Genomic DNA, 15,514 nt, shown 5'->3' on the forward strand with positions numbered 1-15,514 from the left:
AGCAGGCAGTACTCAGGGACTGGGGAAAGCTCCTGTCAGACCCCGGACAGCAGTAGATTAAGCCATCCTCTTGTTTCTCCGAAGGGGCAGCCTCAGACCTGAGAGGCAGCCTGGAGCCTGGGTTTGTGAGCCACCATCCAGGATTGGGTACCAGCTTCACCCCTGACCAGCTGTGTGACCTTGAACAAGTAATTTCACCTCTCTGAATCTCCACTTCGTGGTGTCTGATAAGGGCATCATAATGCCTGCTTCATAATATATAACCGAGTGGCCAAAAGCATGTGTTCTGGAGCCAGACTATCTGTGTTCAAGTCCCAGCTGTGCTATTCACTAGCTGTGTTTTCTTGGTAAACTGCTTAACCTCTCTGTTCATCTGTAAAAGGGGGATTTGAATAATAATATCTACCTAACATGCTGCTGGGAGGATTAAACACATTTAACATGAGTAAACTGCTTTGAGCAATGCCTGGTGCAGAGCAAGCAGTCCATTAATATTTACAAGAAAATAAAAAACGCATAGTATATAGTGCTACTTTTTTTTCTTCCTCTACAATGGAGATATATATATGAAATATGTTTATATGTTACATGTATTGTGATGTACTTTATATAAAAATAGAAAGTTTTTCCTGACTATTCATGATCATTTTGTTAAGATTATTTTGATTGCTATTTTGTAAAATACAGAAGTTTGCCCTGGCTGGTGTGACTAAATGGATTGAGCGCTGGCCTGCGAACAAAGGGTCACTGGTTCAGTTCCCAGTCAGGGCACGTGCCTGGGTTGTGGGCCAGGTCCCCAATAGGTGGGGTGTGAGAGGCCCTTTGGAATTGAATCATAGACCCTTTGGTTTGCAGGCTGGCACTCAATCCACTGACCCACACTAGCCAGCGCTAAAATACAGATGCATGAAGAAAATCAGATTGCTAGTAATTTTATTCCTGAGAAATAACTATCTTCAACATATTAGTGACTCTCTCCATATTTTTTAAAAGATTTTATTTATTTTATTTTTAGACAGGGGAAGGGAGGGAGAAAGAGAGGGAGAGAAACATCGAACCAATTGGTTCCCTCTCACATGCCCCCAACTGGGGACCTGGCCTGCAACCCAGGCACATGCCCTGACTGGGAATCGAACCAACGACCCTTTGGTTCACAGGCCCGAGATCAATCCACTGAGCCACACCACCAGGGCTCTCTCTATTTTTAATGCATATGTTAAATACATACTTTTTTCTCCCACATAAATGGGATCTATGTGTACTCTATGCACTGTTCTGTGACCTGCTTCCACTTTCGCTGAATATCATTATCTTTTGATGCCAATTAATAAAGATCAATCTAATCTCTTCTGATATCTGTATAGTCATTTAGATACGTACCATAATCTACTGAACCAATCCACCGAAAAACACTTATATTATTTCCAATTTTATGCCACTATAAATATCCTCATATATTTATATTTATGTTCACATACTTGTCCTATTAGCTCCTTAAGATACATTGTCATGTGCTGGTTAAAGGAAATGGGCATCGAAATTTTAACAGATATTAACAAATGCGTCTCCAAAAAGAATCCATCAATGTACACTCCAATCAAAAGCATTTCTTTGTGCCTCGTCAGGACCAGACAGCGTCACCCTCTGTCAGATCTGCCAGCCCAACAGGATAAAAACATCTTGTTGCTGTCATTTCTATTTCTCTACTATCGAGTTAGACGTTTGTGTTGTGCAATGTGTGCAATGCCTGTTCATTTTTATGTTGCCCTTTATGTGTTAAATATATACCACCACTTTGTCATAGGGGCTGCAGATGTTGTCAAAAGCAGTGTATCACTTGCCCGTGAGTCTCCTCACTACCTCTGTGCTGCGCAGGCATGCTTCGTTTGCTTGGGCTTCATGTTATTGGACTTTGCGGGTATTTATTATTAAGGTTTTTACAAATTGAAGGTATATGGCAATCCTCAAGAAGTCCCTCAGCACCATTTTTCCAACAGGCTCAGAGGACAGCCAGTATGTTTAGCAATAATGTAGTTTTTAGTTAAGGTAGGTACACTGTGTTTTTAGACCCAATGCTACTGCACCCTGAATGGATTGCAGAATGGTGTAAACATAACTTCGCCCTGCACTGGGAAGCCAAAATATTCATGTGGCTCACTTTATCGTGCTTCATTTATCTCACTTCGTTTGCTTTATGGAGGTGGTCTGGGGCCGCACCTGCAGTATCTCCAAGGTATGTCTGTGTATCGCTCTAAAATTTCATCTAGTCTCGTTTTTCAAATTTTTCCTCTGGGATTTCTGGGTTTAGTAAAAGAACTCCCTCTCCACATAATGAAAGATTATCATTAAATTGTTTTCAGAATTTTCTTCTGATAGATTAGGCTTTATTTCCTATTTTAAATATTTAATCTAATTCAAATGTACTTTGGTTTATGGTGTGAGGCAGGGGTTTGTCTTTACCTTCCAAATGTGCTCCCCTAACACGACTTGATAGTCTAGCTTTCTCTGCTGATTAAAAATGCCAGCTGTAGCCCTGGCTGGTGTGGCTCAGTGGATTAAGAGCTGGCCTGTGGACTTCCGCCAAGATGGAGGCATAGATGGAAACACTGTGCCTTCTCCCACAACCAAGTTTGAATACAACAAAGGTTTGGAGAAACAAAGACACAACCAAAGGACAGAAAATTGAATTATACGGAAGTCCGACTACATCTAACCGTTCAACGGGGACGGTAAGAGGGGCGGAGCCAGCAGCGAGCAGGGTCGGGCAGGACAGGGCCCCCGACCCAGGTGCGCAGGCAGACGGGAACCAGTTGGGGTGCGGGGCAGACCTCGAGTGCATATTCGCGCACAGTGAGACAAACCACGCAGGCCCCAGGGGGCGAGGGCTGACGGCGGTGGCACACTCGCATGCAGTGGGACGAAACGCGTGGGCCCGGTGACGGCAGCAACTGCGGCACCGGTGAGGGCCGTGGCGGCAGGNCGTGCTTCATTTATCTCACTTCGTTTGCTTTATGGAGGTGGTCTGGGGCCGCACCTGCAGTATCTCCAAGGTATGTCTGTGTATCGCTCTAAAATTTCATCTAGTCTCGTTTTTCACATTTTTCCTCTGGGACTTCTGGGTTTAGTAAAAGAACTCCCTCTCCACATAATGAAAGATTATCATTAAATTGTTTTCAGAATTTTCTTCTGCTAGATTAGGCTTTATTTCCTATTTTAAATATTTAATCTAATTCAAATGTACTTTTGTTTATGGTGTGAGGCAGGGGTTTGTCTTTACCTTCCAAATGTGCTCCCCTAACACGACTTGATAGTCTAGCTTTCTCTGCTGATTAAAAATGCCAGCTGTAGCCCTGGCTGGTGTGGCTCAGTGGATTAAGTGCTGGCCTGTGAACTAAAGGATCTCTGGTCCTATTCTCAGTCAGGGCACATGCCTGGCTGCAGGCCAGGTCCTGGGTTGGGGGCACGTATGAGAGGCGACTGCACATCAATGTTTCTCTCCCTGTATTTCTCCCTCCCTTCCCCTCTCTCTAAAAATAAATATTTTTTAAAAAAATGCCATCTGTATAATAAAAGTAATTTATATGCTGTTCCATCAATCTTTCTGGCCCTTCCTCTGGTACCTTATTTTAGGAAATGTACCATAACATATTTAACCAACCTGCCATTCATCTTCTATATGTATCACCTATATATCTACATTTACATCCTTTTCACAGCAAATTATTAGCAACTTTTTCTTTTTCTTTTTTTTTCTTTTTTTAAATTTAATTCTCATTCAAGTACAGTTTTCTGTCTTATATTCCCAGCCCTGCCCACCCACCCCACCCCCGCCCAATGCTCCCCACCTCCCTCCCATATCCGCCCATTAGCAACCTTTTCATATTTATTCTTCCAGATATAACTCAGAATCAAGTGTGGGAAGTTTTTTCTCACGTTGCCTTGGAGACGGGACATCTTCATGAAGATGTCGTGTGGACCACATAGGCTCAAGCAGAGGTTCTCAACCACGGCTGCCCATTAGAATCGGAGTAAGGGAAACTTTGGAACAAGCCAACGGTACTGGATCCCAGCTCCACGGACTCAGATTGCACTGCTCAGGGTTGTGGTCCAGACACCAGAATCCTCCAGAGGAGTCCAATGTGCTGCCGAGACTGAGAACCACATACCTGAAGTGTGTGAAAGTGCTCTGAACAGGTGGCCTGCGCTCCCTTGCCCTGGCCAGTTAACACGCTCACTCACCGGCACCGTCTTGTTCTCCATGTTGATGGTGGGGATGCTGGTTTGGAGGAACAGGGTGGCCCAGCTGGCTACCCTGACTCGGTCAAAGTCTCTGTAATCCTTCAGGGAAAAGGGGTGGGTCAAAAGAAGCAGCTGAGCCTCCCTCCTGACCCTCAGCTTTCCATCCCTAGGGTACCCTCCCACCACACCGCATCCTTAAGCAGCATCCCAAAGATTTGACAGCCAGACCTCCCCACACACAAATGCACAACATTCATTCATTTGCACATTGGATCCTGTGTTGCATGCTGAGGACAACAGAGACAACGAAGGTCACAGTCTAGGTCAGGTTTGTGGGCTAAATCTGGCCTACCACCTGCTTTTTAAAAAAATTTAATTAGAGAGAGAAACAGTGATTCACTGTTCCACTTATGTATACATTCATTGGTTGATACTTACATGTGCTCCATGAGGGACTGAACCCGAAACCTTGGCATGTCGGTACAATGCTCTAACCAACTGAGATACCAGGCCAGGGTCCACCTCCTTTTGCAAATAAAGTATTTTGGGCACACAGCCTTGCCCAATCATTGACTATGGTCGAGGGCCGCTTTGTGCTACAATGGCAGAACAGAGCAGTTGCAACAGCAACTGTACGGCCCACAAAGCTGAAAAGATTTAAAATCTAGGAGGAGAGATCATTTTCAGCTAGGAAAGACCTCACTGGTGGTAAAGCACCTTAGGGGGACATTTAAAGCTGAATAGGAGCCTCGGCTGGTGTGGACCAGTGGTTTGAGTGCTAGCCTGCAAACCAAAGTGTTGCGGGCTCAGTCCCTAGTCAGGGCACATGCCTGCGTTGTGGGTCAGGTCCCCAGTTGGGAGTGTGTGAGAGGTAACCACACACTGATGCACTGATGTTTCTCTCCTTCTCTTTCTCCCTCCCTTCCCCTCTGTCTAAAAATAAACAAATATCTTTAAAAAAAATGGAATAGGAGTTTTACATGGAGAGATAAGAGAGGGGGATCTGGCATTCTAGGGGGAAGGAGCAGTGTGTCAAAGGCACGGAAGTGGGAAAGTCATGGACACATGTAGAACAACAGACACATGGGAGAAGGTCATTTTGGCTGGAGACAAACATGTCATGTCTGCACACAGGCACACAAACTAACACAGCACAAGTGACAGGTGTGTAACTTCTCACACATAAAACACAATGCTGCCACACACACACACACACACACACACACACACACACACACGAGACCTTGCTGTGACCCCGGCCTCACCCTCTCGCCACCGTTCTTCTCTCCACCTGGGTGGTGGCAGTGGAGACCTCCCGACCCAGACACTGACCTCAATGAAGGTGCTGTTCCACACTCGAGCCTGCACGGTCACGTTGGTGATGACGGGGGCATCGGGGATGGGGCACTCCAGCCACACGCAGCGGGCGTGGACACTGCCGCAGCTCTGAGGCAGGCAAGGAACACAGCATGTAAGACAGGCTGGGCCTCCAGATTCTTCACCCCTTGCCTTAGATTCCTCCCCTGGCTTTGTCTCACCTATGGCTGACTCCAGGGAGCCTGACCTCATCCCTTCGGCTCAGCCACATGTTCCCCCCACTGCCCCATACTTATACATGTGAGGCACAGTCTTTGGGCCAAATACATACAGATGCCAGGGACATGTGTAACATAAAATCTGACCCCTGCTCATGAAATGGGGCTCGATCTGCAACATCCTCTTCCCAGCCCCCTCCCCTGCTGGGCCCATGTTCATGCCAGCTCCTTCCACCTAGGACACTGACTGACTGCTACCTCTCCACCCAACTAGGCCTCAACTTACTTCCCAGGCCTCTTCCTGTCTTGCCTTGTCCTGCTCTCCCCTATTCCCCAGCCCTAATATCCAAGGCTTTGAACAGCTGTATCACCCCAACAGGTTGGGGCTCCTGTTGGGAGCAGAGCCTGTGTCTCTTCCTTTGGTCCACTGTATTGGCTGCTTCGCAAGGGCAAGGGCACGGAGGTGCCCTCTGAGGGCAGGAGATGAGCCTGCCCACTCTGACTGGGGGTTCCCCAGGGCAGGAAGCACACCCCCTCATCAGATTGGGGTTTTCTGGTGAGTAGCCCCTAACCCCCTTGCTTCGTGTGCCTCCTGAGTGTGTGGACATAATCCTCTTCAACCTGGCCACTCACCAACTGGGTCTCAGACTTGGCTTTTTTGGCAGCAGCCAGAGTGACAGGTGGGGGGCCCTGGCCTCCCCCTGGGTCCAGCTGTCGCCGCCTGCGCTGTGGAGATGACCGTCTGTCCCCAGGGACCTGAAGAGAGAAGAGGAGCTTTGCTTGGAGGCTGGAACGAGAGCAGAGGTGGGGAGAGAAAGAAAGGGCAGGCTCCCTAAGGATGTGCGGGGAGGGATGGAAGACACTGGCCTTTCTGCCCTGTAGCATGCAAATGAGATGCAATGCAAATGAGATACAAATGAAAGATCCTGTGGTGTCCTTACAGAGAGAGTGAGGTTGAGAGGGTTAATAAGGTCTCCTGGTGGCCGGCAGGGCCAGGACCCATTGCCTTGGATGGTGATCTCCGTGGGGTACAGCAGCCACTTGCCATTGGCGACTTCATAGGGCCACTCCAGCCCTAGGACCAGGGTCCCCAGGGATGCCAGCCCATCTCCCATTGGGCCCACCTGTGGGCACAAGGGGTTGTCAAGGCTACTGTCTCATAGAAACCACCTCCATCTCACCAACCCCCAACCTCACAACCCGAGGCCCCAGACCCAGAAAGAACGCCCTACCACCCTTCCCAGGAGTCTCCGGCCCAGGCTTCCAGAGGTCCCCTTACCTGGAACTCATACTTGAGAGGGCTTCCCACGTCCTCCACAGTTTTCATGCCAGACTCACCCATCACTGTTCCCCCAAAGTAGCTTTGTAGCCGGTGACTCACCCTACAGTAACAAAGATTCGGGAGTCACAGGAAACAGGAAGGCTCTGGCAAAGGGGTGGGCACCACGGCTGGTTAACTACCTCTGACATCAGGCAGCCCTGAGATAAATCCCAGTCCCGCCAGAGCTGTGCGGCCCCAAGCAGGCTATTTATCTATTTTGAGCCTCAGCTTCCTCTCTGTAAAATAGATTTAGCCCTGGCTAGCGTAGTTCAGTGGATTGAGCGCGGACCTGTGAACCAAAGGGTTGCTTGCCAGTTCAGTTCCCAAATAGGGGCAGGTGCCTGGGTTGCAGGCCAGGTCCCCAGTAGGGGGCGCATGGGAAACAACCATACATTGGTGTTTCTCTCCCTCTCTTTCTCCTTCCCTTCCCCCCTCTAAAAATAAATAAATAAAATCTTTAAAAAAGTGATTTAATAATGATATAACATGGACTATTGTAAAAAGTCAAGGAGAGGATGTATGTAAAATCCTTAGCCCAATGAGCTGCCAAGAGACAGTAGATCCACACTAACCCCTCATTCCCCAGAGCAACCGATTCCTCCACTGCTGCCAGCTTACAGGGGGAACAATCACGACAGCGATGGTTGTCGTTCGGGGGAGGGATGACCCAGGGGGAGTGGAGGCCTAAGGATACCAGGCCAAGAGAGGTGTGTCAGAGACGCTTGGGAGGTACCTTGAGGACAGGGAGGCCCTAGCTCAGGAAGCACAGACTGAAGGGGCGGGGGCGGGGGGGAGGGGGGTACCCACATGCTGAGAGAGGCTTGGAGCGTGTAGTCCACCAGCAGAGTCAGGGTCATGGGCCACAGGTTGTCCTGGTGACTTGACCTGGGAAGGAAGTGCAGGGAGTAGGTAAGGAGATGTGGCAGCTAAGGCTGGGACTGGGGGAGGCCCCAGAACACCTTAGCCCCAACACAGACTGGCTTTGCAAAGTCACTTACGTGGAGAGCTGCAGCTGCGCCTGGAGTTCCCTTGTGTGCAGGGTCACCCCTATGACCTCAAAGGCGATGAGCAGCTCCATCTGCCATGAGGGCCAGTGAGGTTGGGAGGGGTGTTTGGGGCCAGGCAGGGGTGATGCCATGGGGGGGGGGGTGCTGAATACAATGCTAGAGGGTTGGTTCTCTGGCCTCCTCTTCTGCGTGAGGGGTCTCCACCTCCCCACCCACCTCCACTATTTTACCTCCCCAGTATCGTCTTTGCTTCCCTCTCCCCCTTCTCTGTCAATAACATCTCTCCTAGTTTTGAGATGTGTGACCTTAAGCAAGTTACTAAAACTTTCTAAGCCTGTGTTTCCTTTCTGCAAAACAGCATCTACCACCTCAGAAGGTTGTGAGAATTACATCATACAGAAGAAGCAAAGTGCTGGGCTTGGAGCCTGGCATATACTAGGTGCTCAGCAAAATTGGTTCCTCACCTCCACCTCCTCTCACTTCGTGTATCGCTTCCTAGTGGCTGCATTTTTCTCACTCTCTGGATCTCTCCCCGCCCCTTAGTTTACCTCCTCCTCCTCTACCACCCACTCTGACTCTTTGTTTCAAGGAAAGCCAGGAAGTAAGCAGGCAGAAGCAAGAATAAGTAGTCTGGGTGGGTGTGGCCAGGGCTTACCCTCTGGTTCTGTTTGAAGGGGTTCCCTAGCTCACAAAGGATGGTCTCGTTGGCTTGGCAAGTTCCAGCCTGAGGAAAGAAGATGATCAGGTCTGGGTGGTCAGAGTAGAGCTTGACCCTCCCCTTCCCTTTGGCTTAGGGTCTGTCTGAAGCCCCAGAGGCTTGAGAACAGGACTTCCCTAGCAACAGAGATGCTGTAGGCATCTGAGGGGCCCAGGCCAGAGAAGAGAAGACACACTGCAGGTAAATGATATGCATACAAGGATGCAAATATGCAGTGGAGCCCAGGTTGGGCACTCACAGGGCGCACTGAGGACAGCAACAGGGCCGGAGGAACTGCCAGGGTGAGCAGCGCCTCGTGGGCATCTTCCCCAGCCCGCTCCCTGCTTGGGGTGTTGGTCACATTGATACTCAGGAGCAGTCTCCTCAGGTCTTTACTGTACTGGAGCCTGGAAAGAGAGGAGCCAAGGACTGAGACCAAAGCCCCACCCCGGGCTCACTGGGATCAGTTAGGTCCCACCCCTCGAGTCTACTGGGTCAGGAAAGCCCCTTCTCTGGACACCCAGGCCTCACTCTCTAGTCTCAACAGGTGAAAAAAAAAAACCTTTTTGTAGTCAGTGAAGGTCAGCCTTACACATTCTACCTAGTCAATTAAAGCCCAACCTCTTAGATTAGCCTCTTTCTGAGGCCCCGCCCCTGGCCAATGAAGCCCCACCCCTCAGATCTCCGCCCCTCAATTCCCATTAGCCAATGAAGGCCGTCCCACCCTTGGCCAATCGGTGCGGCCCAGAGTGCACCTGCTCATCTGCTGCCCCTGCTCCGACACGAAGGCCGCCTGCATCTGCAAGTTGCTGTCGCACTTGTTGTCCTGCCCGCACTCCTTCTGGAACTGGACCTGGGGTGGGCAGAGGTGTGAGGAGCGCACCACCTACAGCACCTTCTCCTCCCACAGGCCTTCCAGCCCGGCCCTGCTGGTCCTGGCCCCACCCACCTCGGTGTGGTTCTCCAGAGACTGTGCCTGGTTGAGGACAGGGTAAGCGTCCAGGGACCGCGGCCCCAGCCGGGGGCGCTCCGGCAAATGCAGAGGTAAAGAGTAGTTCATGGAGATAACGATGGGATGGAGTTTGTCGCGGATGTTGTCCTGGGGAAGACAGCAAGTTGAACCAACCTCTGCCCTGCACTCCCTGCCCAGTTGAAACCTCACACCATCCTGAGCCCCCAGGGAAAAGCTTAGGCCCCCCTCCACCTTGAAAGCCCCCCACTATAGCTGAACCTCCTCTTGTCCTATAACAAATTAACCCCCTTCCTACCACCTTGATCTACAAATGAGGAGATGGAGCTCATCCTCCCCAGAGATCTTTCTGGAGAGGTTTGAGTCTCCCTTCATCCCAGGGATCCCCAGGTTGACCCTCCCTTTCCACTCTGATGTCCCACAGAGCAGCTAGGCTTGCCCCCCACTCACGGGCCCTTTTCCCCGGAGCTGAGCTGAGTCTCACAACCCTCACTCTTCTGGGCGGCGAGGAGCCCTTTGGCCCCATCCCCACTCCAAGGGTCTCTCCTCTGCCACATGCTGCATGCCGTGCACTGTTCCCCCTCGACAGCTATGGCCTTCCAGGCACCCTCCCCCATCTCTGCCACTGGGGAGACTCCAGTCCCTCGCCCTTGACCTGGGGGTGTGGTGCTGGCTATGTCTTGAAGGGACGGCTCGCTCACCATCAGGAGCAGCTCTAGCTTCTGGCAGTGCATCTCAGGCATGGAGAAGAAGCCGTGGAAAACAGCTGACTGGCTCTGCACAAAGCGAAGCCGGGGTGGGCGGCGGTCCCGGTCGGCCTCCAGAGTGTAAGCCAGGGCTGCAGGTGGAGGACAGGGTGGTCAGCAAGTGAGCAGGTGAGCATGCCCCCCCTCACCCTGCACCCCGGTACTCACTGATGTTTCGCCTGTAGTTGGGGTTCCCGGCGCTCTGTTTGTAAGCAAAGCACAGCTCCACCTGCACACTGTTGGGGTGGGGGGGCAGGGGACATACAGTAGGCCCTGGTCACAGTGGGACCCACATATCCAGGCCCTAACTCACCCCCTTTCCTGGGCAAGGGGAAACAGGAACCTTCAGGGGAAAGGCCGGGGCTAAACTAGGGAGTCCACAGAACTGGTCTGGGGTGTCCCTGGCTTCTTCCCTCCCCACTCCCATTAGAGCCATAGGAAGTAGGGATAGAGGTCACCAGTGGGGAAACCAAGGCCCTGAGAGCAGAAGGAGCTGCCTGAAGTTGTGGCCCAGCCCAGTCTCCAGTCCAGCTCTCCTCTCGCGGCCCCACCGCTCTCTGCTCTGCCTCCCTCCGCCTTCTGATCCAACATCCTCATTCACACGAAGACTCTGAGTCACCACCTTAGCAACTAACGTATTTTGAGCATTTAAAGTATACAGAGTGCCATGCTAAGGGCTTTTTGTACATTAGCTCACTTAATTACCAAAACAATCCTTCGAACTGGTTATTATTAACTTTGTTTTATAGGCATAGTATCTGCCCTGACTGGTGCGGCTCAGTGGATTGAGTACCGGCCTGTGAAGCAAAGGGTCACCGGTTGGATTCCCAGTCAAGGCACAGGCCTGGGTTCCAGGCCAGGTCCCCAGTAGGGGGCGCATGAGAGGCAACCACACATTGATGTTTCTCTCCCTCTCTTCCTCTCTCTCTAAAAATAAATAAATAAAATATTTTTTTAAAAAAAGAATCTGAAACTCAGAAAGATTAATCGTTTGCTAAAGTGGCTCTCTTCTTCCCTACATCCTAAGTGTCTCCCTTGTTCCTCCTCCCCTGGGACCTCACCCCCCAGAGCCCACCTGTACCCCTACAGTGGGCATAGCTGCAATTTGAAGCAGGAGGTCCAGAGCTCCCACTGCTCACCACCATGTCCTCCCCACATTCATCCATTACCTCCTGTAAGGAATTTTGCTTTTTAATGAGGTTGGGTAGGCTGGACAATGCTTACCCCAAGAACCAACCCCCTCACGGTGGGATACCAGGAGTTGCCAGGAGAGAGGTTTGGGAGCCAGGGCCCCTCCTGGCTTGTCCATACATAAGGAGGAATGGGTGGGCAGAGGAAGGACTGAGGGTCTCACCAGGAGGTGGCCGTGCAGAGCGCAGGGTCCAGCACAGATGGCCTGGCCTCCAAGGTCCTGTGCAGGATGTTGATGACAGGCCTGGCCCTGCAGAGAAGACACATAGATATCAGCATCTCCTGCCCACCCCAGGCCAGGCAAGGCTAGGGCTCAAGCTTGCATGGACCTGGTGATGAAGGTGGACAGAGATGGGGCTCCACGCAGGCAGGGCTGGAAGAGAGAATGGTCCCTATTCACCATCGCCTTGGCTCACCGCAGCAGCACGATGCGGTCTGACAGGCTCCCCACTAGCAGGTCTGGGTAGAAGTTCTCATCCACATCCATCTTTCCGCTCAGGGAGTAGCCAAAGGAGGCTAAGCCAGGCAGTCTCAGGTCCTCTCCGTGGATTACCTGGGGGGGCAGGGGGAAGCACTGAAGACAGGCTCTAGGGCAGCTCTGGGGAGGAAGGCCCATGGGGAAGGAGGGGCTCTGTTCCCTGATGAGTGAGCCAAAAGAGGGGAGGCCCCCAGTCCCTGTCCATTCATACCTGCTGGGGCTGTCGGAGGAGACCCCTGGAGCTGCTGTGGTAGATGTACACTGTGCCCAAGCCCTCAAATGGGGCTCCCACAGCGACGTCTGGGGAGGAGAGGCAGAAGGAGGTCACCACGGGGACCATGGGCCCCCTGTCTCCCCAACCCTGTGCTCCAGCCACAGAGCCCAGCATGCCCTTGACTTCACCCTGCCAGGCAGTACTCACACCATCAGGGAACGGAGCTCATGGCTCAGATTAAAACTGGGACCATTGGGTCCTCAAATGCCTCCTTTTGTATGTGGGAAAGTAGGTCTCGGAGAGGGAAGTGACCCAGTCACACAGCAGGGTAGTGTCTCAGGCAGCCCACACTCCAGGTTCCTAACCACTGGCTGGTGTGCGTTTTCCCTTATTACAGCGCCTGCCACCCCCCCCCCCCCGACCAGTATCCCCTCCAAACACCTGACGCTCCTAGTGCCCTATACCAGCGGGGGCACAAAAGCAGGCGTCCCCCTTGGTGACTTTGCCAGGTGGTTGTCAAGTACTCTTCTCATTTAATCCTCCCAAGAGTGCTGGTTGTAAGCACTGGTGTCCCCACTTTATGAATGAGGAAACGAACTCGGAAATCCCGAAGTCACACAGCTAGTGAGTACAGGACAGGCGATGGAAGCCCCTGGCTGTCTGACATGGGGGGCCGCGATTTTAATCAGAACACCATAGGGACACTATAGGGAACTTCACTTGTTAAAATGTCCAGACTTCTAAAATTCTAACCATTACTTCCACACGTAAATCCAAAACGTTTTAGCTTTCTTAAACTTGACTCAACTCTCCGTCGGCTGCTTTTGATCTGATGAGGCCTAAAAGTAACCAGAATGCCAAGCTTGTTGGAAGAGTACGTTCGGGAAGAGTAAGTCGGTCCTGAGCGGAGACTGGACGACGCTGTGTCAGAAGGCACTTCATTAACTGAACTCTGCCCCTGTTTTGACTCTTTAGCGGCTCCACTGCCTCCCTTTGGTTTCCCGCTACCTTCAGGGCAACTGAGGACGCCAGAGAAGTGACTTCCCCATAAGCCAGGCGCTCAAATGGCAACCAGGTCCAGCCCCTCGATCTGTCCCTCTCCCTGACACCCAGGTCTGATTGGTCCCGAAGTGCTGCAGAGTTCTGATGGTTTCCTCTATACCCAGGGCTCCCACCTCGTCCCAGCTCGTACCTCCCCGCACTGATGCACTACATCCTCGATGTTAACACCCCAGCCTTGCTCCCCCATCCATCCCACTACTCTTTCCGGAATGATCTTTCAGTGTAACGAGGCACCAAGCTACCAAGCTATCATATCATATCCTTGCCCCCAAACCTTCTCTGGGCACCCCTCTACCATCACCCAAATGGAAAGCCCCAGTTCCCCTGCCTGGCTTTCCAAAACATCCACCCCACCCCCACACTACCTCTCTAGCCTCATCTCTGAAGTGAACACCCCACACCCGCTAGATTCGGGCACACCCGGCAAGGACCCCACCTTCATATTGTGCCCCTTCTGCTCGCTTCCATTGTGCACACTCAGCCCAGCCTTTGATGCCCAGCAGTAGGTTTGCTCCTCGCCACGGGGGTCCCTCTACGCATCCTCCTCTCTCTAGAGTGCTGTGAGCACCTGCCTCAGGGCCTGGGCCCCCTTCCATCCCCTCTGGGAGCCCTGTTAAGCCTGGTATGCAGTGGGCACTCAGTGGGGGGATGGGTGTGGGAGGGAGTGCTAGCTCATACCCTGGAATCCATCCTGGTTGATGTCACCAATGCTGGCCACAGAGAAGCCAAAGGCGGAGCGACTGGGGCCGTGAAGAAGGAGGTTGGGGTGGGCAGGAAAGGAGGTGCCTGCCTGGTTCATGAAGACATAGATGGCGCCCCCCACCTCCTTCTTCCGCTCAAAGTAGTAGGGGGCACCCACCAGGAGGTCCTGCCACCTGCAGAAGAGAGAAGGAGAGGGAAATGGGAGCATGAGCCGAGCTTGCAGCAGGCAGCGCAACTCCTGTTTAGCAGGCACAGTGTGCCAGGGCTCATGACTGTACAGACGGCACCTCTGGCCACGGTCCTGGGAAAGCCAAGGAAATGCCGGCACGACCATCTAATAGAAAACACAGGGGGGAAGCCACGCAGGTACAGGTCACACCCAAACACCCCACATCCACTTGGGCCATAGAAATGAAGGACAAAGACAGAGATGCAGGTGTCATGCAACTGACATGCAAATATCCAGAATCCCACAGGGTCCGACGGCAAATCAACCAGCACGACTGATTTGCAAATCCCTGCAATAGCACGCAAACAAATGCACAAATGCAAGCCTCCATAGCGCTGCCTTGGCAAGCCTGCCCCCGTCACCATTCTCCCTGGCCCCAGAGAATGTGCCTGGATTCTCACCCATCATTGTTCAGGTCTGCCAGGGCAATGGCGCTGCCAAAATAGGCGCCCACCTGTGTGCCCTCCAGCACCTGCCTCCTCCGCAGGTCTCCGCCTACGTCCTGGCTCAGCAAGAAGACTGCACCTACATGCTGGTGCCGCGGGGCACCCGTCACAATGGTGATGTCCGTAGGGTGCAGGATGGCGCTTCCCACCTGCACCGTGTAGCCTAGGATGGGGGAGAAGGTGGTCAATCAAGGCCTCAGTAGATGTTGTTGCTTTCTACTCTGGACCCACTCCGGAGGGCACCAGCCCCTTATCCTCTTCTCCTCTATTCTAAGTTGGGCAAAAAAGTGACTTCTGGATGCTCGTCACCAGTCCTCTCTGCACACTGGACTGTGAGCTCCATGAGAGCAGGGACTTTCCATCTTGGTGCTCATGAAGTGCCAGCTGAACTAAATACCACTATTGACACTTGCACCCTGGCCTCACTACCCTCCAGGCACCGACGGTGAGAGGGCCAGCATGCCAGGGACTGAGCAACACCCCCCCTCTTCCACCCATGGGGCCACCACACCTGGACTCACCAATATAGCGGTTTCCTTGGTCCTCAAGGTCCTTGTAACTGTATTCAGATAAATCCCAGTCCTTCCGCTGAATCATGTAGCTGTTTCCTTCACAAGGATTTGGGGAGAGGGAGTGTAAGTTGCCACCCCTTTCCTCCACCATGTCCAGGCCCCTCC

At 52.2% G+C, this 15,514-nt stretch overlaps 1 protein-coding gene across 1 annotated transcript in view; it reads right to left on the reverse strand.

The window, feature by feature from the left end:
- Positions 1-15,514, reverse strand: part of ITGA3 (integrin subunit alpha 3) — a 30,271-nt gene that overhangs the window by 2,846 nt on the left and 11,911 nt on the right. Inside the window, exons 5-23 of the mRNA XM_037033189.1 lie at positions 15,359-15,445; positions 14,793-15,000; positions 14,139-14,335; positions 12,396-12,484; positions 12,123-12,259; positions 11,870-11,956; positions 10,684-10,751; positions 10,471-10,607; positions 9,749-9,898; positions 9,555-9,652; positions 9,059-9,206; positions 8,758-8,826; positions 8,094-8,173; positions 7,903-7,980; positions 7,054-7,156; positions 6,716-6,898; positions 6,408-6,530; positions 5,572-5,685; positions 4,240-4,338 (exon numbers count right to left, since the gene is read on the reverse strand). Of these exons, the coding sequence (XP_036889084.1) occupies positions 4,240-4,338; positions 5,572-5,685; positions 6,408-6,530; positions 6,716-6,898; positions 7,054-7,156; positions 7,903-7,980; positions 8,094-8,173; positions 8,758-8,826; positions 9,059-9,206; positions 9,555-9,652; positions 9,749-9,898; positions 10,471-10,607; positions 10,684-10,751; positions 11,870-11,956; positions 12,123-12,259; positions 12,396-12,484; positions 14,139-14,335; positions 14,793-15,000; positions 15,359-15,445 (2,255 nt within the window). The remainder of the gene's footprint in view (positions 1-4,239; positions 4,339-5,571; positions 5,686-6,407; positions 6,531-6,715; positions 6,899-7,053; positions 7,157-7,902; positions 7,981-8,093; positions 8,174-8,757; positions 8,827-9,058; positions 9,207-9,554; positions 9,653-9,748; positions 9,899-10,470; positions 10,608-10,683; positions 10,752-11,869; positions 11,957-12,122; positions 12,260-12,395; positions 12,485-14,138; positions 14,336-14,792; positions 15,001-15,358; positions 15,446-15,514) is intronic.

This window comes from Sturnira hondurensis, unplaced genomic scaffold, assembly GCF_014824575.4.
Source record: "Sturnira hondurensis isolate 20B ecotype Veracruz unplaced genomic scaffold, ASM1482457v3 Scaffold0021632, whole genome shotgun sequence".
Lineage (NCBI taxonomy): Eukaryota > Metazoa > Chordata > Mammalia > Chiroptera > Phyllostomidae > Sturnira > Sturnira hondurensis.